Source organism: Pelophylax lessonae (assembly GCF_965119305.1).
Source record: "Pelophylax lessonae genome assembly, chromosome: 9".
In the NCBI taxonomy this organism is placed as follows: domain Eukaryota; kingdom Metazoa; phylum Chordata; class Amphibia; order Anura; family Ranidae; genus Pelophylax; species Pelophylax lessonae.
The window spans coordinates 38768513-38791007 of NC_138776.1; the positions used below are offsets into that span (position 1 = coordinate 38768513).

At 43.0% G+C, this 22495-nt stretch overlaps 1 protein-coding gene across 1 annotated transcript in view; it reads left to right on the forward strand.

Annotated features, from left to right (window-relative positions):
* The window catches only part of SORCS3 (sortilin related VPS10 domain containing receptor 3), a 1013788-nt gene that overhangs the window by 395554 nt on the left and 595739 nt on the right, over positions 1-22495 (forward strand). Inside the window, exon 4 of the mRNA XM_082267888.1 lies at positions 5665-5823. Within this exon, the coding sequence (XP_082124014.1) occupies positions 5665-5823 (159 nt within the window). The remainder of the gene's footprint in view (positions 1-5664; positions 5824-22495) is intronic.

Below are 22495 nucleotides of genomic sequence, written 5' to 3' on the forward strand. Positions count from 1 at the left end.
TTCTCGTTAGTAGAGCACTGTTATTGCATATTGATCATACAAACATTTTCTGTATGCTAATCTCAGACCAAGCATAAGTAGGTCTTTCCTTAGCCAACAAAACCTTTAATTGTCACCAGAACAGGAATAGAGGGGAAGCTTTCAAGAATGACTGTTTCTTCTGGTGGCAACCTGTGATTTCCTCACTTAGAAGGTTTTTCATCTCACTTCCTGTTTTGGCTATGGGATAGGAAGTGGAGGGAAATCTCCCCAATGGGACACAGGGAAGCACAGAGCCCCACTGGTTCCAAAATAAGTTATGTAATGAAAGCAAAAAAAAAAAGTTTTATTTCAATATTTCATTAGCATGTTGATGAGGTGGGAAGGGGGGCAAGGAAAGGTAGAATATAAGCAGATTAAACTTCAGCTTTTATTTTATTGGCTGTCGCAGATAATATTATGAGGCCGTCGCGCGATGAAAAGGTTAATAGAGTTTTCGATAAAAACAACTTTGTGCATCAACTTCATGAACATAAAGCAATTTTATGGCGCACAGATTCTGAGAGGGCTGTCGCCAGATGTGTTTTATGTACGACAGAAAACCTCCCGCAGGTTCTTCGAGTGCCGGCAATCTAACATGTTCTGGCTGAGGGCAATTTGCCAGTGTCTGTCATATTTGTACTGGTGTGTCTCCTGTACTGATCTAAGCTTTGCCTTATTTTTCTGTTGAGTGTCTTCGTGATTAGTGAGATGCACCATTGTTTATTTATTGAGATAGGAAGTGGGGGGGGGGGGGGCTGGGACAGCAAAGGAGAAAAGTCTTCTGTACCGGTGCTGTCATAAAATATCGAACTACAAAAAGATTTTCTACTAGAGCCTCACACAGATTCCCTGTCTTTCTCTGCAGGGTGGATATTATAGATTTGGGGGGATAATGGCACATGGAGGTAATTTACTGGAGAGCGCCACATCTGGTGCAGTTGCGCATGGTAGCCAATCAGCTTCTAACTTCAGCTTGTTCAATTAACCACTTGCCGTCTGCTCACATGGAGCCTACCTAGGCAAAGAGGCTCTCCTGGGTCCAGCGATGTAGACCTACGTCGCTGGATCCCGCCCCCTCTCGGCGGCGCGCGCACGCCGCCGGAGGCTCGTTCCCGCTGTATTCAGACACAGTGGGAGTCAGGCCAGGGGAGGAGAGGCAGTGATCAGGGGAGGACTGGGCCAGGGGGCAGGGGGGAAATTGCCCCCTGGGCCACTCTGATGTCCTGCAAAAAGGCTGCACCACTTCTGCCACAGACATGTCTACAGTATTCCTGGTGAAGAGAAGTAAAAAGTCCCTGCCACTGAACTACTGAGTGTTGGTTGAAGACAAGGACAGAGCCCAGGCCTCCCCCCCCCCCCCCCAACATGGATGGTGTAAACTGTGTCTGAGCAGAGGCCGATTCCATGCCCCACTGGAGCCCCACCTGAGTTGTCCCAGCTCCCCCCAACCTCCCCCTACTGGCCAGGTTGGGAACCCGGATTGAGCCGGTGAGTAGAAGTACCTGGAGCAGGGCTTCACCCTGGAATGGGGGTCAGGAGGAGGATGGGAAGAGGGAGAGTGGGAGGGGCCGAGTCACTGCACCATGGGCCTCTAGTTTTTTCCTGCCCCCTGGGCCCAAAGTTGCCAGTCTTCCCCAGTCGTCGGGGATCGAGTGAGGAAATCCGCCCACTTGTGTAAACAAAGCGGGCGGATTTCCTTTGTGACAGGCAGGGACAGATTACAGGATTCAGCATAGCTGAACCTGCGATCTGTGTCTCCGTCACACAATCCCCTCCCCCCACACAGCTCAGTAAGCATGAGGCATACACTTTAACCCCTTGATCACCAACAGTGTTAACCCCTTCCCTGCCAGTGTCAATATTACAGTAACAGTGCATATATATAGCACTGATTACTGCAGTAATGTCACTGGTACCCCCAAAAGTATCAAAAATGTCAGTCAGGGGTCCGATCTGTCCGCTGCAATGTCGCAGTCCCGCAAATAAAATCGCATATCGCCGCCATTACTAGTAAAAAAAATAAACAATAAAAATGACAAATCTTTCCCGTAGTTAGTAAGCGCAATAACTTTTGCACAAACCAATCAAAATACGCTTATTGTGATTTTTTTTTTACCAAAAATATGTAGCAGAAAACACATTGGCCTAAAATGTTAAAAAATTTTGATTTTTAATTTTTTTTTTTGGGAATGTTTTATATCAGAATGTAAAAAATATTGTTTTTTTTTTTTTTTCAAAATTGTTGCTCTTTTTTTCAAAAATTAAAAATCGCAGAGGTGATCAAATACCACCAAAAGAAAGCTCTATTTGTGGGGAAAAAAGGACATAAACTTAATTTGGGTACAACGTCGCACGACCACGCAATTGTCCGTTAAAATAGAGCTGAATCACAAAATATAGCCTGGTCAGGAATGGGGAAAAATCTTCTGGTCTTAAAGTGGTTAAAAATACGCTCATTTAGAATTTTTTTTGTCAAAGACATGTAGGTAAATACATTTTGGCCTAAATATTTGGCAAAAATTTAATATATTGGATACTTTTTAACTGTCAAAGTAGAAAATGTCAATTTTTTTGCAAAATTTTCACTCTTTTTTTTATTAATATCGCAAAAAATGAAAAGCGCAGAGGTGATCAAATACAACCAAAAGAAAGCTCTGTTTGTGGGAAAAAAAGAACGTAAATTTCGCTTGGGTACGGAGTTGCATGACCGCGCAATTGTCAGTTAAAGTTGCGCAGTGCCAAGTTGCAAAAAGTGGCCTGGACGTTAAGCAGGAAAATCCTCTGGGGCTAAAGTGGTTAAGGTTTGACAATGAACCTGGAAGTTGATTGGTTTCTATGCAGAGCTCCACCAGATTATGGACCCTCAGGTTTTAGTAAATCAACTCCATGAATTCACTCATGAGGTGGATTTACTAAAGGCAAATAGACTGTGCGCTTTGCAAGTGCAGTTGCACTCTTTTTTCTTAGTAAATGTAAATGTGGAAAAGCTTCACTTTGTAGCAAGGTGCATTTCCTTGCATCAGGTGCTAGAAAATTTAAAAAAAACAAAACAAGAAAAAAAAAAAGGTAGCCACTAGGATTACCTTTACTTAGTAGGGAATTACTGGCAGAAGAAAATTATATCTTTTTTTTTTCCTTACTGGTAAGCTTTTCCTGTTTATTGATCACAGGATAAAAAGTTACAGGAGGAGTCCAGTGCTTACGCGTTTCAGCCCTGAGTGGGCCTTAGTTATAGCAAGGTGGGATCATAGACATAACACCTACAGAACCTCCACACCCAATGGGATTCCATTTAACACAGGTGTCAGTTAACCCTTACTTCTCCTGGTTCACCTACCAATGTACAACTCATAAAATAATGAATCCGTACATAAAATACTCCAGTAGTGGAGGCATTTTCAGGCTCGGTTTCCTCATGGTGACAACAGTGGATAATGCTTGTATAACGTACATTGAAATGGCCACTTGTCGTCCCCATTAGAAGCCTATGTGGCAAAGTAACAATCTAGAGCAGGGTTTCTCAACCAAGGTTCTGTGGAACCCTAGGGTTCCTCCTGAGGTTCCTTGAGCAATGGGCAATTTCTGCCTCTCAGATAAGTTTCCAATGACACCGTTGTTCCTCTTAGCTCTCTGTAAGGGGGTAATTCTTCCCAATGATGACAAGAGTAAGGCACATTCTTCCCACTGACTGTCACACTAATGTGTCATGAGTTGTAGAATTTTAATTTTTTAGCAGGGGTTCCCCGAGACCAGAAATTTATTTCAAGGGTTCCTCTGTGTTGAAAAGGTTGAGAAAGGCTGATGTAGAGGGATTATTGTCAACCTGTAAGAGGAAATGCTTTCACAACCATCATAATACGATCCAAGTATTATTTTAATGAAATTGACATATTAAATACTTTGACCTTTGAAATGACATTAACATTTTCATGCTTATATAAGATGTTTGTGATTGGGTTTACATCCATCATAAAGCGCCATGATAACAAGAAGGCCAGAAGTTTCTTTTAGCTTTCTAAAAACCAGGAAATGTAGTGTCACGTTTATTTGTGTTTAGAGGGTAACTCCACTTTCCTGGGGGAAAAAAAACTAGCAAATAAAAAAAAAAAATAATATAGCGTATACAATTGAGACACAAGTCATATTGTAATTGAATGTTAATACAAATTACCTTTCCTTTTCAATCTGCAGCTGCTGTAATTTTCTGTAAAATACAATTCAATATGGCTGCCTGGAGGTGTTCTGTACACAGAATGTGTACAGAACGCCCCCCCCCCCAGAAACATAATTACCTGCTTGTGTGATTGGCTTACTGATTTTCCCAGAAGGCTGCACTAGGATACAAGTCAGATTTCTGGCATCCCCTACATCAAAAAAGCCATTTTTGGTGAGATGCTCCAAATAGGAACACATCTAAAGGGATGCAGGCCCAGCAGATTTCCTCATTAGTGTCCTGCAGGTGCACAGCTGATTGATAATGATCCCATTATGGCACTTTTCCACTGCAAGTACCGGCTCGGCTCCACTCGGCACTGCTTGGCCCAGCTCGGCTCAGTTTGCTTTTCCCTGCGTGGTACCAGTCGGCACCTTTCAGCACTGTATAGGCTCTACTCGGCTCAGTTTGCTTTTCCACTAAAGTAGTAAGTGGGTGGGATTACAACGATTCTCTGACCAATCAGTGGCTAGTAGTGACAAACAATCAAGGCTGCATGCAAAGGATTGTGGGCTATGGTATAGGTACGGCTTGCTTGGAATCCCAACCGAGGTGGTACTGTACCATGTAGTGGAAAAGCGCCGCTGTACCAAACTGTACCAAACTGTTCTAACACATACCATGCGGTACCATGCAGTGGGAAAGTGCCAAACTGAGCCATACCATGCAGTGGAAAAGAGCCTTTAGATTCACTTGCCCACATGAGCACAGAAAAACACACACAGAGATTTCTTCAGAATTCACTTTTGCAAGTACAGTTGCTCCAGAGCTTAGTAAATGAGGTGAAACTTTACTTTGCAAAGAATACCCAATCACATGCAAGAAAATTTAAAATGATAACATTATTTTTGTTTGCACATGATTGGATGATGGAAGTCAGCAGAGCTTCCCCTCATTTACTAATCTCTGGAGCAACTGTACTTGCAAAAGTGCACAGTCTATTTGTCTTTAATAAATCAACCCTCATATGCCTCCTTCATCTTTAATCTCTTCAGCTACAGAGCTAATAAAAATAAACTGTGCACATCTGAAATGATGCAAGGGATTCCTAATTGAATATATCAACCTTTACCGTCGGTTCACACTACGGCCATCCGACTTAGGGGGCGACCTGTGAAGTCGCGTGCACCGCGACTTCGGCACGACTTGCACGGACTTCATAAAATGAATGTCTATGCAAGTCGCTCCAGGTCGACCCGAAGTAGTACAGGACCCTTTTTCTAAGTCAGAGCGACTTGTGTCGCTCCTATTAGAACCGTTCCTGTACTACACTATGGGACGCGATGGTGCATGACTTGTTAGGCTGACCAAGTCGCCTGACAAGTCGTACCAGTGTGAATGGAGACTTAAAATGCCTTTTGTCCTCCAGCCTTATATACTACATGATTCCATTTATCTGATTCTCATTCTTTATTTACATTGTCTTTCAGATCATGCTGTTGAGTGACCCCGACGTAGAGAGCAGTATATGGATCAGCTCGGATGCCGGAGCCACCTATCAAAAATACAGAATGAACTTCTACATACAGAGTCTCTTGTTTCACCCCAAGCAGGAGGACTGGGTGCTGGCATACAGTCTGGACCAAAAGGTAAGGACCCTTGTTGTCATTTTTAGTTCCTTGGACCAAGAAGATGGTTAATGTAAAAAGGGGAGGTGAAGAACAGAAAAGAGAGATAAAAAGGAGCAAAGTTCCATACTTCAAGAGTTACTAAACCCACAACAGTAAAATCAGTCTGTATATGCAGTAAAGCATGCTTGTTATATTTACTATGGAATTTAAGTAGTTAATCATCTGCATTGTGTAAAAAGGCTGTTGGAACCTGTATGCACAGATCCTCCTCTTCTTGCATTGTCCCCATAACATGTCCGGATAAGATAGAGTTACTGGTGCCAGGCTGCACATGCTCAGTTTGGTGTATATTGCTAGAGAGTTTTTTATTTTCTTGGGAAGGGTGCATGTGATCAGCACAGGGCCAATCAGCACTATCAAAACAGAGGGTTAGGGGCCCTGCATCCTGATAAGACAGCCAGTGCAGTGTGAAAACTCCTTCTACAAGCTTTAACCAGGTACTGATAGAAGTAACAAGACTGCTATATTTTGCTGATGAGAAAAGGTATTTAACAGTTTATATTTACTAAAATAATTGCATTTCCATGTTCTGTGTGCTGTGGGAGACCAGATATAGTGACTGCAAGCTCCTGGGTTTAGTAACACTTTAAGGACTTTCTATTAAGTAGGCGGAGTCCTCTATCTTCTAGTTCACCAGTGTGTTAAGCAACCAAAGAAAGCAAGTGTTGCCTCAAGACTACAAGATTATAGAGGCCCCTTTTTCATTGACTCAAAATCCACAAAGTCCACAAACAACAAAAGAATTGAAAAATGGGTCATTGACAAAACAAGTATTATGAAAATTCCTGACGTCCCAAGCTGGAGGTCTAAGCCATGGAAGAGAAGGTTTAAGCATTTAGTGAAGATACCTTGACATCTTGTATTGAGCTTGAGTATAAACTTTGGAGAGGGCATTTAGGCATATCAGGTTACCCCTTATGTACTTTCCATGTTAGCCATTTTAAACTCTTAAACATCTAAGCCCTGCTCAGGCATAGACCATACAGAATGCCCCTGTGCCCCTCTTTGATTTTGTTTCACTTTGTTATTGGGGTGGAACTTTTCCTAACTTAGTAGCTATGTCCTGCCAAGTGCCATATCTCTTGGTTGGAAATGGCACTTCATTGGACAGCTGGTAAAGCTTCGCTGTTAAAGGGGTTGTAAAGGTTCTGATTTTTATTTATAAAAACAACAAGCATGTTATACTTACCTGCTCTGTGTAATGGTTTTGCGAACTTCCCCTTCAAGGGTGCCTCACCGGCGCTCCTGGCTCTTTCCATGGGGGCACCTATACGGCCATGCTCCCGAGTCCCACTGCTGCGTCCATTGACACAGACAGCAGGAATTGGCCCCACCCCCTGTTCCCGTGTCCCTGGATTTGATTGACCGCAGCAGGAGCCAAAAGCTCTCGCTTCTATCAATCTGTGCAATGAGGGCAGAGGCAGCAGCTGGAGCCGCTGGGCTCTTGCACAATGCTGGACCGGATGGGCTCAGGTAAGAAAAAGAGGAGGTTCTGGGGGCAGCTGCAATAAAGAAGGTTTTTCACCTTAATGCATTAAATGCATTAAGGTGAAAAATGGTGAGACTTTATAATGCCTTTAAAGAAAGTCCAACCCTAATAATAAAGAGGAAATGACTGACGAGTTCACTTTAAAACATCTCATCTCCAGGCCTAACGTAATTTGGCATTAGTAAGGAATATGTGATGTACAACATAGTTTATATAGTGCAGTGGTTAGGGGTGTGTAACACACAGAGTGCAGAGGTCAGAGATGTCTAACACACAGAGTGCAGGGGCTAGGGGTGTGTAACACACATGGTGCAGAGGTCAGAGGTATGTAACACACAGAGTGCGGAGGTCAGAGGTGTCTAACACACAGAGTTCAGAGGTCAGAGGTGTCTAACACACAGAGTGCTGAGGTCAGGGGGTGTGTAACCCACAGAGTGCAGAGGTCAAGGGTGTGTAACACACAGAGTGCAGAGGTCAGAGGTGTCTAACACACAGAGTGCAGAGGTCAGGGATGTGTAACCCACAGAGTGCAGAGGTCAAGGGTGTGTAACACACAGAGTGCAGAGGTCAGAGGTGTCTAACAGACAGAGTGCAGAGGCCAGGGATGTGTAACCCACAGAGTGCAGAGGTCAAGGGTGTGTAACACACAGAGTGCAGAGGTCAGAGGTGTCTAACACACAGAGTCCAGAGATCATTGGTGTGTAACACACATTGTGCAGAGGTCAGGGGTGTGTAACACACAGAGTGCAGAGGTCAGAGGTATGTAACACACAGAGTGCAGAGGTGTCTAACACACAGAATGCAGAGGTCAGGGGTGTCTAACACACAGAGTGCAGAGGTCAGAAGTATGTAACACACAGAGTGCAGAGGTCAAATGTATGTAACACACAGAGTGCAGAGGTCAGAGGTATGTAACACACAGAGTGCAGAGGTCAGAGGTATGTAACACACAGAGTGCAGAGGTCAGGGATGTGTAAAGGCGTGCCAATACTTTTGGAAATAATGTGTGTATAATCATGAATAAATAATCACCAGATAACTTAGGAGCTAAAATACATTAAAAAAACTTTATAGGAATGGTAAGAAATATATATATATTATGTCTGTGCTGAGCTTTACCCAACATTGGGTACCATATGTTTAACTACCTCCCACGCGGGCCATTGTAGATATATGGCCGGGCGAGAGTCTCATCCTTCTGAATGGACGTTCCGGAACGTCCTTCAGAAGGAGAGAGATCGCGCCGCGGCGGGCACGCGCCGCGGCGGGCACGCGCAGCGGCGCGATCTCGATGTGCCTGTGTCCCTCGGACACAGAGCAACATCATTCGGCAGGAGGGCCCTGTGATTGGCCCTCCTGATCACATGACGGCTGTGTCCAATCACAGCCGTCATGTAATGTAAATAGAGCCGTTGTAACGGCTTCGATCTCTTCTCCTCCTGACAGATCCTGTCAGTGAGGAGAAGAGAAGAGGATCGGTGCTGCTGCTGGGGTGATCAGTGAGTATTTCTAATTACTCACTGATCACAGGGGGGGTCTGTGCTGGTAATCAGAACATTGATTACCAGTGCAGCCTTGGGGGGGGGGGAGGGGTGCCACTAAGCCACCAGGGATGCCCACCCATGACCACCAGGGATGCCCACCATGGCCACCAGGGATGGCAAGCAGGGCTCAGAGAGCCCCCCAGTGCCCTCCCTATCAGTGTTGCCCACCAATGCCATCTATCAGTGCTGCCCACCAGTGCCGTTATTGCCATCTATCAGTGCCGCCCACCAGTGCCCATTATTGCCCACCAGTGCTTCCTATCAGTGCCCATCAGTGCCGATCAGTGCCCCCCATCAGTGCCGATCAATGCCCCCCATCAGTGCCGATCAGTGCTGATCATTGCCGCCCAACAGTGCCACCTATCAGTGCCCATCAGTGCCGCCAATCAGTGCCCATCAGTGCTGCCTATCAGTGCCCATCAGCGCTGCCTATCAGTGCCCACCAATGCTGCATATCAGTGCTATCTATCAGTGCCACATATCAGTGCCCATCAGTGCTGCATATCAGTGCTACCTATCAGTGCCCATCAGTGCTGCATATCAGTGCCACCCCATCAGTGCCACCCCATCAGTGCCACCCCATCAGTGTCTCCTCATCAGTGCCTGTCAGTGCAGCATCATCAGTGCTCATCAGTGCAGGAAAAAACATATCTATTTACAAAATTTTATAACCAAAACAAAAAAACTTTTTTTTTTTTTCAAACTTTTCAGTCTTTTTTTATTTGTGCACCAAAAAAGAAAAAACCTGACGGTGATCAAATACCACCAAAAGAAAGCTCTATTTGTGGGGAAAAAATGACACAAATTTGGTTTAGGTACAGTGTTGCATGACCGCGCAATTGTCATTCAAATTGCAACAGCGCTAAAAGCTGAAAATTGGTCTGGGAAGGAAGGGGGTTTAAGTGCCCAGTATTGAGGTGGTTAAAAATGGTCTGTTAGAGCACATACAGGCGGTCCCTGGGTTATAAACAAGATGGGTTCTGTAGGTTTACTCTTAATTTGAATTTGTGTGGTTTAATTACTAACGGCAAGTAGGCTGTTCACTATGCTACAATTGAATTTTGAAAAAATTGAGTTGTGGAAACAAGGATTTCAGTGGAGACACCTTTTTCCCATGGTAGCTCTTTTACAGGAGTGAATTTCCCTTTTTGATGGTAGATTTTCTCTCACTTCCTGTTGTCTCCCTCCATTTGTAAGTTTTAGTCGTATGTAAGTTGGATGTTTTGCCTGTATTTTATAAAGTACATTCTAAACAAAGTTCTGCATTTCTAAGCATGCAGCAATCCTTAATGTTAAAACCATGTAACAAAAAAACAAAAACAACTCATGCCATTTTTATAAGTAGATAATGGAAGTCTGTTTAACCAAACTGATACATATGAAAAGATATTCTGCACGCGAAGCAATGTTGCAATTCTCAGCAGGCAAACAATCTGCCAGTGCGTGGATCCATCATAAAGCAAGTGAGCGACACATATAAATCTTACTAAAAGCTTGAAACTTACAATGTTTTTATATGTAGGGTAAAAATTACTTTATGATTAATGAAAAATGAAAAATAAAGAAAAAAAAAAGCTGGACAGCAATAGAACAAGTTAATGTTGCCATGCAAAAGATCTCTGCATTTATGGGAATAACAATACTGGATCAGGAGAGTTAATCAATAGCAGTACCAGAGTTATTGGCGGTGATAACAAGGAGCTGGTGATGCTCTTGGATGTTATTAAAGGGAAAAAAGGCGCCTTTATTGATACAGATCAATGTAGGAAAGCTTCTCCTTTCATGTTCAGGTTCTCACTAGATTTTAAAGAGGAACTTTACTTTGCGTACCCCCACCCCCCTAAAAAAATCCCAAACACCAATCACTGTCTCAAAATAAAATAAAAACATACTTATTAGTTTAATGGAGTCCAGTGTTATATAGCTACATAGTTACTGTATTTTCTGGTGTATAAGACTACTTTTGAACCTCAAAAAAATCGCCCAAAAATGGGGGGTCGTCTTATACGCCGAGTATAATATCTCCAAGGTAACCTAAGTATAAGTATTACTGGTAGATGAAAATTAGGGGGGGTCGTCTTATAAGCCCAGTCATCTTATACACCGGAAAATACGGTACATAGTTAGTCTGGTTGAAAAACAGACACAAGTCCATCTAGCTTAAGAGCCCATTCACACTAGCACGACTTGTCAGGCGACTTGGTCAGCCTGACAAGTCGCGGTATGTCGCGGTCCATTGAGTAGTACAGGAGCCGTTCTAATAGGAGCGACACAAGTTGCCCCGACATAGAAAAAGGGTCCTGTACTACTTTGGGGCGACCTCGGAGCGACTTGCATAGACTTCCATTATGTGAAGTCCCTGCAAGTCGCGCCGAAGTCGCGGTGCACAGCGGTGCACGTGACTTCACAGGTCGCCCCCCGAAGTCGGATCGCCTCAGTGTGAACCGGCTCTTATAGAAGGAAAAAAAAGTCCATCTAGCTTCCTAATAGAAGGAAAAAAAAATACAATCCTATACCCACAGTTGATCCAGAGGAAGGAAAAAAAAAAAAAACACAATAAAGCAAGATCCAATTTGCTCCAGTGGAGGAAAAAAATCCTTCCTGATCCCTCAGGAGGCATTTGGATGTTTCCTGGATCAACTTTACCTTTAAATGTTAGTATCCATCTATATTATGTACATTTAGGAAAGAATCCAGGACTTTCTTAACTACTTCCCGCCCGCCTTATAGTAAAATGACGGGATCCCCTCTTGTTCTGGGGCGACGTCATATAACATCACCCCAGTGTCACCGGTATCGCACACCCGCAGAAGCGCACAGCACGACTTTCATGGCTAAAAAAAAGGGTGGGCTCTGGGTGCAGAGCACTACGCCCCGAGCCCACCCAGTTGTGTGACAATAGCAAATGAATATTCCCTATTGTCACATGGATCCTCCCCCTGGCCAATCAGGAAGCAGGTCCTGCTGAGACCTGTTTCCCTATTGGACAAAAGGAGAAGGCATGCCATTGGGCATGGAGGAGGAGGAGGGAGAGGATGCAGAAGACTGAGGGGGAAGAAGCCGAAGCCACCGCCGCTGTTTGCTGATGCACATGTCCAGGGCAGGGTGAGTGAGTCGGGGTGGGGGGGGGGGGTAATCCTGTTGTGGTCCTGTTGTGAACCTGAGGGGGGGTATGGTGTGCGGCCTGGTGTGTTCCGGTGGGGGGGGGGGTATGGTGCGGTCCGTCCGCCGCCCCCCGGCCCATGGAGCACCAGCCGCCACTGCTGCCTGGGATCTACTCTAGGCTGGGATCTCCTCCCCTGGGAAAAGAAACCCTTTGCTCCAGGGCTCAGAGTATTTATGCTTCTTCCCAGCCTACCTTTTCTTTGGGGTTGGCAAAAACTGTGTAACTATTCAGGTTCTGATCTGACTCTCCTAGTGAGTTCTCTTCCAGAACTCTTACAAACAGACAGGGGGAAGCAGTCAACCCTGCAGCCAGTGAAACACAGAACAGAACACAACAATCACAGGCAGCTGGAATGATTACAGTGAGACAGTAAGTAAAAATGCCTAATCTAGCACCTATTGAGGAGAGTGCTACACCTGAACGCATTGTTTCAATATTATCTGTCTACTTACCTTTTCTCAGCATGCGTAAACATGAGGACCACTTTACACTTGTATTATCAACTCAATTAAAAGCCTTCAAGACATAGACGAGGGGTTCTAGGCAAATGTGTGTGCTAGGGCATATAAATGCACACAAATACGCACATATGAGCATAAATATTAATTACTTTTCCCTAGGAATGTATTGTGTGCGCTAATGCGTGAATGCGCAAATACATGCATAATTACGTGCAAAACAAACACCTGAAATTACGTCCAAAAAAGCAGATGCTCAAACATCAGTACAGTGTGCAAGAGGCCTTATAGAGCAAAACTCCTCCTCGTAGGTACTGTACAGTTACTTAGTTAGTAAGGTTGAAAAAAGACACCAGTCCATTCAGTTAAACCTGTGGTGTGTGTGTGTGTGTGTGTGTGTGTGTGTGTGTGTGTGTGTGTGTGTGTGTGTGTCAACAACAGAAAGATATATGGTGCAATCTCTGGTAAATTAGTGTGTAAAACTCCCATAGTCTTATATAAAACCAGTTGTGTCATATTATAATTCATAAAAGTTAAAAAAAACGACAAAAGTCCATAAATCCACAGGAAGGAATGGTGTATCAAGAGAGTACCCTCTTGATTGGCTTCACACTGGCCCTCCTGCCCACTCCTCCTATAAGTATCCTGTACCTTCCTATGCCCTATTATAATTTGATAAGCTGATTGGCGCTCTGAAATGCGTTACCAGGACAACAGTACCGTCCCCTGGGTGTGACGTCACTTCTGTGTTCCACGGTGGTTACAGAAGTCCTCCTCTACACCTGATGAGCAGTGACCCAGGTCATACCATCTGACACCACCAGGGTTGGCTGGCTACTGACATGGAACTTGGGCGACCCCTCCGTTGATACTACTAGATATGCACATTCTTATGGAACACATGTGAGTTTTTATTTGGCTGCTCCAAGTCCAAAAGTATTTTAAAACTATCAATTCATCCCGCTGACACCAGAGATTGTTGAAGGGAGTTCCACATCCTTGTCGCCTTGATAGTGAAAAAAAACCCTACTCAGCTTAAGGCTAAACCACTTCTTCAATTTCATTGGGTTGCCCCATGTCTTCTTACACTTCCTGAGATTGAATAGTAGTCTATGGATTATCACCATTGAGGTATTTGTATATCGCTATCATATCTCCTCTTAAGCGTCTCTTCTCCAGGGAGATGCTTGTAGGCATTCCTCGTAATTTAAGTCCTCCAGTCCCCATATTAATTTTGTTACCCTTCTCTGGACTCTTTCCAGTTCCTGCACATCCGTTCTGAGGATTGGTGACCAGAACTGCATGCTAATATGCTTAAAAATAGTAGAAAACGCTTGTAGTAATTCCCCGAGGTGGTGAGCAGTTAGTGCACTGGCTTGTAGTGTCCTCCTAACACCCGAGAAAACATGTAAATGAAAGAAAGTCGGCAGGTCGATCTTCCGCAATGAATACATTTATTAACCCAGATGTGGTACAAATAAAATACAGGGCTTATGCGTTTCGGCATGCAGCCTTATTCATATCTCTTCTATATTTATTGCGTTTCGGTGTGTAGCCTTAATCTTCACTGTTCTATGTGTATTGCCCATTGGAATACACTGGATTATACTTTTATTTAATATGCTCCCAAAGCACTCTCATTGTTTTCTCAGTGTTCAATGCATCTAGGATTTGGTCCCATTTAATAATAGTAAATAAACGTATACATATTTATGTTCCATTAATTTTTTGGCCAATGCAGTAATTTCATGAGTATTCTTCTAGAATGACAGAGGAGGGCAGTCTTTACCCCCCATTGACCAGTGCTTACGTAATGATATTTGAGCCTCATTCAGTGCTGTAGTACCGTGAGTCAAAAGCAGGGTGACTTCAGAATTGGAGTGGGTGAAGTGTTGGACTCTAAGAATAGTGGTAGTTACAACTGTATCAATTGATTATTGTTATAATGTGGGGAAGCCCCATTGGGTTTCTGAGAAAGTTAGCTGGTGTGAAAAGAAAGGAAGAGAACAGCAAGCCATAGGAAAATGTCCAATTGGAATTTTTATTTTTAACAATCAAAGAGTCTACCAAATGTTGACTACCAACACATTTCCAAGGCCATGCATAAACCCTCTTTATCTGGACCTAAAGTGGCTGCAAACCCTTACCTATGCTTAGTGAAGTGACTGACCTCAGGAGATACACAGAGATTAAACAAATCCTCCTACATAGGTTGTACCTGTTTATCTGCAGACTTCTTTTTTCTACATCCTTCAAAGTGCTGAATTTATACAGCATGTCTGAGAGTTCAGAAAAAAAAAGTGGGCAGAGAGCTGAAGTTACACTTTGCAAAGCTCAGTGAGGAGAACTCTGAAAGCTGATTGGAGGAAAGGGAAACATCCCCCTTCACGCAGCACACAGGAACAGAGCCAAGGCTGTTGATCAGATGGAGGCCCCTCCTTGTCACCTTTTTTCTCTTGGTGTCAGGAAAACTTGTCAAAAGTGATTCATGCTGATATCAGAGGAACAAAGCAGGAGTCAGAAATTACACTTAGTTATTTTAATTGTGACAAGTACACACTATAAAACAGGGTTTTTCAACCGGGGTGCTGCGGCACCCTAGGGTGACGCAAGGAGTAAGAGGTGCCACGGTCCCATCCCTGTCTAAGTGATACTCCCGTGTGTTAACTCCCATGCACTGTGACTCTGCGTGTGGAGAGAGAGCAAAGCCTGCACAGCTCTGTCCTCCTCCTCCTTCCTGCAGCTACTGTATGTATACTATTGCCAGAAAAGCAGAAAGCTTTAGTGCCACCCGTCCACGCCCTATTAACCGGTTGCCGACCGCCGCACGACTCTATACTGCGGCGGTCAGCCCCGGCCAGGCAGAGTGACGTATCGGTACGTCACTCGCCTGTCACTGACTTGCGAGCCAATTGCGGGCGGGCGCGCGCCCGCCGCGGCTCGTTCACAGACAAGTCAGTGCATGTGACCGGCGGACTCGATGTCCGCCAGTCACACTGCGATCGCTCCTGTGAAGGGAGAAAGACAGAGCAGCTTATGTAAACAAGCTGCCTGTCAGTTCTCCCTGTGTAAAAGTGAAGATCAGACGGTTCTACTATGTAGAACCGTGGATCTTTGCTTTTACACCAATAGCAATGTCCCTGCACAGTTAGAAACACGCCCCTAGGACACACTTAACCCCTCCCTGTCCAATAAAGTTGCCAGTGTCATTTATGCAGTAACAGTGCATATGTATAGCACTGATTACTGCAGTAATGTCACTGGTACCCCCAAAAGTGTCAAAAATGTCAGTCAAGGGTCTGATCTGTCCGCCGCAATGTCGCAGTACCGAAAAAAAAATCGCAGATCGCCGCCATTACACGTTGAAAAAAAAAACACCAAAAATGACAAAAATCTTTCCCTTTGTTAGTAAACGCGATAACTTTTGCGCAAACCAATCAAAATACGCTTTTTGCAATTTTTTTTACCAAACATATGTAGCATAAAACAAATTGTCCGAAAATGTTAAAAAATTTTGATTTTTACATTTTTTTTTGGGGGAATTTCATATAAAAAAATGTGAAAAATATTGTTATTTTTGCAAAATTTACGCTCTTTTTTTGTTTATAGCGCATGATCAAAAAATCGCACAGGTGATCAAATACCACCAAAAGAAAGCTCTGTTTGTGGGAAAAAAAGGACGTCAAATTTGTTTAGGTACAGCGTCGCACGACCGCGCAATTGTCCGTTAAAGTCACGCAGTAAAAAAACGCAAAAAAACCCCTGGTCTTTTAGCAGCCAAATCCTCCGGGGCTTAAGTGGTTAACCAGTGACACCACCGGTTGTTAAGGACATGTCGGGTGGCACTACAGCCTTCTCTTTTTCCGGCAATATTACACATAGCTGCAGGGAGGAGGAGTAGAAGCGAGCCGTGCGAGCTGTGCTCTCTCTCCTTGCAGAGTTGCATTGCACAGGAGTTAAGGATTGGATGACTGCCCCTATCTCCTCCCCACACTGCTCTTCTACAGGCAGCAGAAATTGTGGGTGGGGGTGGAGTGGGGAGGGAGCACATCTCATTTTGTGCTAGGAGGGGGGATTTTGGGGGAGGATTTGACGGGATTGTACTGGGAGAGGGGATTTGAGCAGGGTTTGTGCTAGATGTGGGGATTTGGGAACAGGGGGGTTTGTGTTAGGAGGGAGGATGGGGGGGGGGTGTTGTGCTAGGATGGGGGATTTTGGAGGGGTAGTGCTTGGAGGAGGGATTAATATTAATATTAAAATTATATTTTGACTAATACTTAATGGTTCAGCGTTCTCATCCTTACTCCATACAAAGTGGGGTAATGATTAGAGGTGCACCGAATGGAAATTTTGGTGGCAAAACTGAAAATGCAGGATGCACTTGGCCAAAAAAAGTAACTGAAAATGACAGTTTTTAAAAAATATTATTTTTATATATTGTTCAACCTTTTAATTATTATCATCAATTAACTGAATATGAATTTATGGTTGGCCATTATCGGCACCTTTTTGCGCAAGAAAAGTTCAAGAAAAATGTATCCCTTTAAATTCTATATATGTCTTCACAGTGGTCCGTTGTGCTTCCATTGTGGTGTTACAAATTTTGGTTGCTGCATTTTTGGTCAGTTAAAAAAAAAAACTTACAAAAATCGCACCTCCCCGCAGCAAGAATGCATTAATAACGTTACGTTTTTGATGCATTTTTGAGTCACATGACCTATGAAAATCACAGCAGTAAAATTGTGGCAAATTCCCCGCAAATTCGCGGTAAAATTGGGGCAAAATCTGCGCAAATTTGTGGTAAAATTGCAGGACAATTGGCAACATCATCACGAATTCACAGCAAAAATGTGCGTTATCTGTGCCATTATCTGCACTTTTTTTTCATATCTGCCGAATGCCAATAACACCATTTTTGCCCGATATGTTTGGGCGGCTAAAATTTCATTGCATCTCTAGTAATTTATATCCCTCCAGGGGGTGTGTCAGCGACAGGTTGGGCTCAGAGAAAATGGGTTGAATGATAGTGGCCATCCCTCAGCACAGAAGACTGTCGTTTGGTTGCAGAGAAGAGTTACTTCAGGGTGAGTATTGCAACAAAAGCAATTTTTTTCTATTTTCTTATTTTGTTACGGCTCTAATATTTTTTTCCCCGGAATTCTGCTTTAATCTGTTTTTTTTTTTTTTTATTTATATCAGAAGTTGAAGAATGCAAGTATACATTTTTGCTTTTAAAACTTCTATACGACCAAATGCTGCTTGTCTAACAATGCACTTAGATTTAAAATAAGTATTTTCCCCCACCAGTCTTTTGAATCGTAATAGCTGCTTAGAGAACTACAATCATAGGGAATGATAAAGAATAAAAAGACAAAAAAATAACACATATAAAAGAGTAAAAGGCAAAGGCAAGAATATAAAAGCACAATACGTAAGCTAAAGAAAAAGTTTTTTACAGTCAGTGTTAATAAATACCTACATGACTGACTAAATTGAGCACTGCAAGGCTTTTCTAGAGATTTTACTTTTTTTTTTAAGAAAAATTAGCAAATCAAATTTTGCGGTCATTTTCTTATTAAAAAAAATATATTAATACTAAATGGGAACTTAAGTTCTGCAGCAAAAAAAAAAAAAGAATCAACGAGCTAAAATTTTCGGCAAAAGAAAAACGCTTAATCTGAATTGCACCCTCACACTTTGGCTTTTTCCATGTACACTTGCATCATCCTCCATGCTCATTCTTGACAAGCCACTAACTTGGAGGTAAGGGTGCCATAATGTGCAATCATACAGAGCAAATTTGCAGATTGTGGAAAGAGCCCATCCCCACACTGCCAATTTTAGGTAAATTGAGTACATTTTCATGAGTGCAGCTGAATTGTTTCCTCAACAGTATTATATGAAGTGAACATTTTTTTCTTTTGAAGTTTGCATTATATTTTTATTTGGTTTTGCATTACTATCTGTTTTATGCTATCTTAAAGGTAAATAGTTGTAAGTACCTTAAGACTCTGATGTCTACGCGTTGACTCATATTGCATGCAATTTCCTTAATGAATATGCACTTTCCCACATCTGAATGTGGAGTTTTGCACTTAAGTTATTGGCCACCTTCTTATTGACCTTTTATCTCCGACCATCCCAGTCCAACCTACAACTTGATCCCTCAGCGGCTCTTATCCATAGACCACTCTTCCCCTTTTAGTTTACATCTTCTACATCAAAGAGAGGGTTACTAGAGTCCACCCACCAGGACCATTTTTTTTTTTAATTTGTTCGGACATCCCCTATGTTTGTAGGTTAATCTTTCCCTTTTCAATGTGTAAATAAGAAGGTCACACCACTGTTTATGTGTTGGGGGTGCAGGTGATATCCACTTGTGTAAAATGAGTTTGAGCTAAATATAATGACCTTGTCCACATAATGTGCATTTCTTACGGAAGTAAATCTTCTGGGATCACTCCCAGAAGTGCAAATTTAGGATCCAAGGCCACTCTTGTTGAACATAGGGAATTCAACGTTGCGAACACCTTTTTCCAAAAACAGTGAAGTTTGGGACACCTCCAAAGCATGTGAATGAGAGACCTATTGGCCGAGGTACAGCGGGGACAGGACATAGTGGTGATGTAGACTTTCCCCATGTGTAAAGTTTTTGCGGGGGGTGTAGTGAGCTCTATGCACAATAAACAACTGAGTCAGATGCTGGCGGGGTGAAAGAGAGAAACCTTCTGCAGTACCTCCAGTGCCTGAGCCCATTCCTCATCATCCAATGACTCCAACTCCCCCTGCCATGTCGTAAAACATGTAATCTGTGTTTGAGCGCTTAATGCTGTCTGTAAAGCAGAGTATAAATCTCCTTTTTGTACAGGAAGTAGAAATAGCCATGGACAACACCACGGAGGGATTATATTTTAGCCCCGAGACAGACCTCTGGCTCTGCAGAGCGTGACGTAATTGTAGATATTGGAAGAAATTAAAGTTGGAAAGCTGATACCGCTCTTTAAGAGTATTGAAAGGCTAAAGGACATCCTTATCATACAACTGATGTAGAAGAGTAACACCTGCTCCATCCAACCCCGTTAACTTATTCAGTTCAGAGAAGTATAAATTATATAATATGAGCATGGGTTTGGCGAACCCTTCATGCTGTGTGATATGTTGTACCGTCTCCCACAGTCCATGTACCAGGCAAACTGTAGGAAATCTACGCTTGGCATGAAAATGGTAAGATACCACTAACTGTACTGGTGGGGTTTCTGAGAATTGAGATAAAATAACATTCTGTATTGGATCCTGTCTGTCTATCTCACTCCATCCATATCAATGCTGTAATTGTGAAGCAATGAAATACAGCCTTGCGCTAAGCACCGCTAAACCACCACTATCTTATGCAATTTGTAATATAGAGAGACAAATTCATGGGCGTCTGTATTTCCAGATTAAATCCTGGAAGAAAAAGTCAATGGATCTAAAAAAAAACATTGCATTAACGACACTGGACAGTTGTGAATAATGTACAATAGTTGTGGCATCCACATCATTTTCACTAAGTTTGCTCTGCCTACCACTGTTAATGGCAATTTACTCCAGGTTTTACCTGTTTGTCTTAATCTGTTGTCTAGAGGGACCAAGTTCCTATCAACATTAACCTGAGCTTGAGGAGAAACTATTACCCCCAAGTATTTAAATTATGTTTCTATCTTAATTTGGTTTTCTTGTGGCGGAGGCTCTGTTATCATGGGGTCAAGGGGCATTAATACCAACTTGTCCCAATAATTGCTAAAGCCCGAAAAGGAGTCATTTATATTAAGGACATAGCCACTGCCAGTAATGATGTGGTATCCCCCAAGAATAATAGGGTGCCATTGGCATATAATGCTATTTTGTCTTCACTCATGGTCCTCCGGAAGCCATTAATTGCGGGGGAGGTGCGGGTGGCCTCTGTCAAGGGCTCCAAAGCCAAGGCAAAAAGGAGTGGTGACAGGGGACATCAATGGAAAAAGGTCAGATATATATCCATTCACTTGAACCCGATCTCTTGGGGTAGTATACAGTAGTTGCATCTACTGGATGAAATGAAGCCTGAGCCCATAGTGGCCGAGACAATGCCACAAGAATTCCCATTCTATGCTATTAAAAGCTTTTGCCCCATCAAGTGACAATATGGCTCTATTATCCATATTAGCAGTTGGGACTTGTATATTTAGAACTAGATGCCTGCTATTAATGGCTATGGATCTGTTTGGGATAAATCCAGATTGGTCTGGGTGGATCAATTTAGTAATATATTTTGACAGCCGTTAAGCCAACACCTTTGCCAGGAGCTTCATATCTGAGGTTAGTAGTGAGATCAGGCTATAGGAAACCAGACTACTAGGGTTCTTACCCAGCTTCAAAAGCACAATAATAATTGCCTTAGTCATAGAAGGTGGAAGGGAACTCGCAACAAATGCGTGGTTAAAAAATTGCAAAAGTTCAGATAACAGTGTGTTTTGTACACTTCTCCCGGGAGACCATCCACCCCTGGAGCTTTCCCCTGGAGACTTGCCGCTGCCAGTTCAACCCTAGGGAATCGGCAGCGGCAAGTCTCAACTCATTCAGTGTCAAAGGGCTTTCTAAGGCTGTCCTATCCTCATCTGATATTTTCAGTAAGTAAATAGTATCAAGGAACTTGGTCAAATCCTCAACTACATAGGATACTTTACTACTATAAAGGGTTTGAAAGAACTCACAAAATACTTTAGAAATCTCGGGAGTAGTAAAAACTATGGTATTCAAATCTTTTTTCATTCCTGACACATAAACTGATTGGCCTTCACAATAGTAGCTAACATGTCCTGTACCTTCCCCTTCCTCAAAATATGGTTGTTGAATAAAGAACCGTTTGTTCTCCGCCTTCTGCATAGCTATTGATGCATATTGTTGTTGGCTTTGCAGCCATGCTGACTTAGTTATTGGGTTAGGATTATTGACATATTGACATTCTTCCTGTAACATCTCTGCCGCCAATGAGCTTTCCTATTTCCTGGACCATTTTTTAATTTTCGAGATCTGGGAAATGAGGAGCCCTCTCAGATACACTTTCATCCAGTCCTAGTATATTGGGAGAATCACTATGGATTTGTTAGTCGTACCATATACTGCAAGGTCTATTGTAATACCCTCAGATGAGGGAAACAGTGCCAACCTGTAAGGGTTTACTTTTCAAAAGGAATGAGTGGGGCAGGATTGGAGAGATAGTTTTAAAACTAAGGGAGAATGTTCCGATAGACTCCCAGGCCTCATACTGAATAGCGCTAACATATGGTAAAAAAGAAGACGTGCCTAATGCCAAATCGGATCTGGATGGAGCCATATGGGTACTAGAGAAACACGAATATTAACTGTAGAGTTTCGCTTTCGCCATAAATTCACAAGCCCAAATTCCTGTACATATCTGGGTACTGAGGTTACCTGGCACTCTGGGGGATGATGCTTATCTAGTGATGGGTCCAAATAATTGTTAAAATCCCCTAATAGCAACCTTGGCATATCTGGTTTACAAGAGACAAAATGAAGGAGGTCCTTGAAGACCTCTGGGGTGTAAGGAGTTGGAATATAGATATTAGCTATCACATAAGGCCTTCTAAATATCGTACAGCATAGAAACAGATACCGACCCTTACTATCCCCCAGTATCCATCTGCAGGAGAAATCCACCCCATTAGCAATAAGGACCAAAACTCCTCTAGAGTAGGAGGTATAAGTGGAGAGATAATGAATGTGATACTGCCTCCTTTTAAAATAGTGCAACGTGTCAATGTGGAGGTGTGTCTCCTGCAAACAGATCACTGAAGGAAAGAACCTCTTTAGTATGGTAAATATAGCTTGCCTTTTAGAAGGGTCATTTAGTCCCCGGACATTCCAGGAAATTAAGACATCATGTAAAGTAGCCATGGCCACAGCAAAGCAATATATGCAAGCAATATGAGTA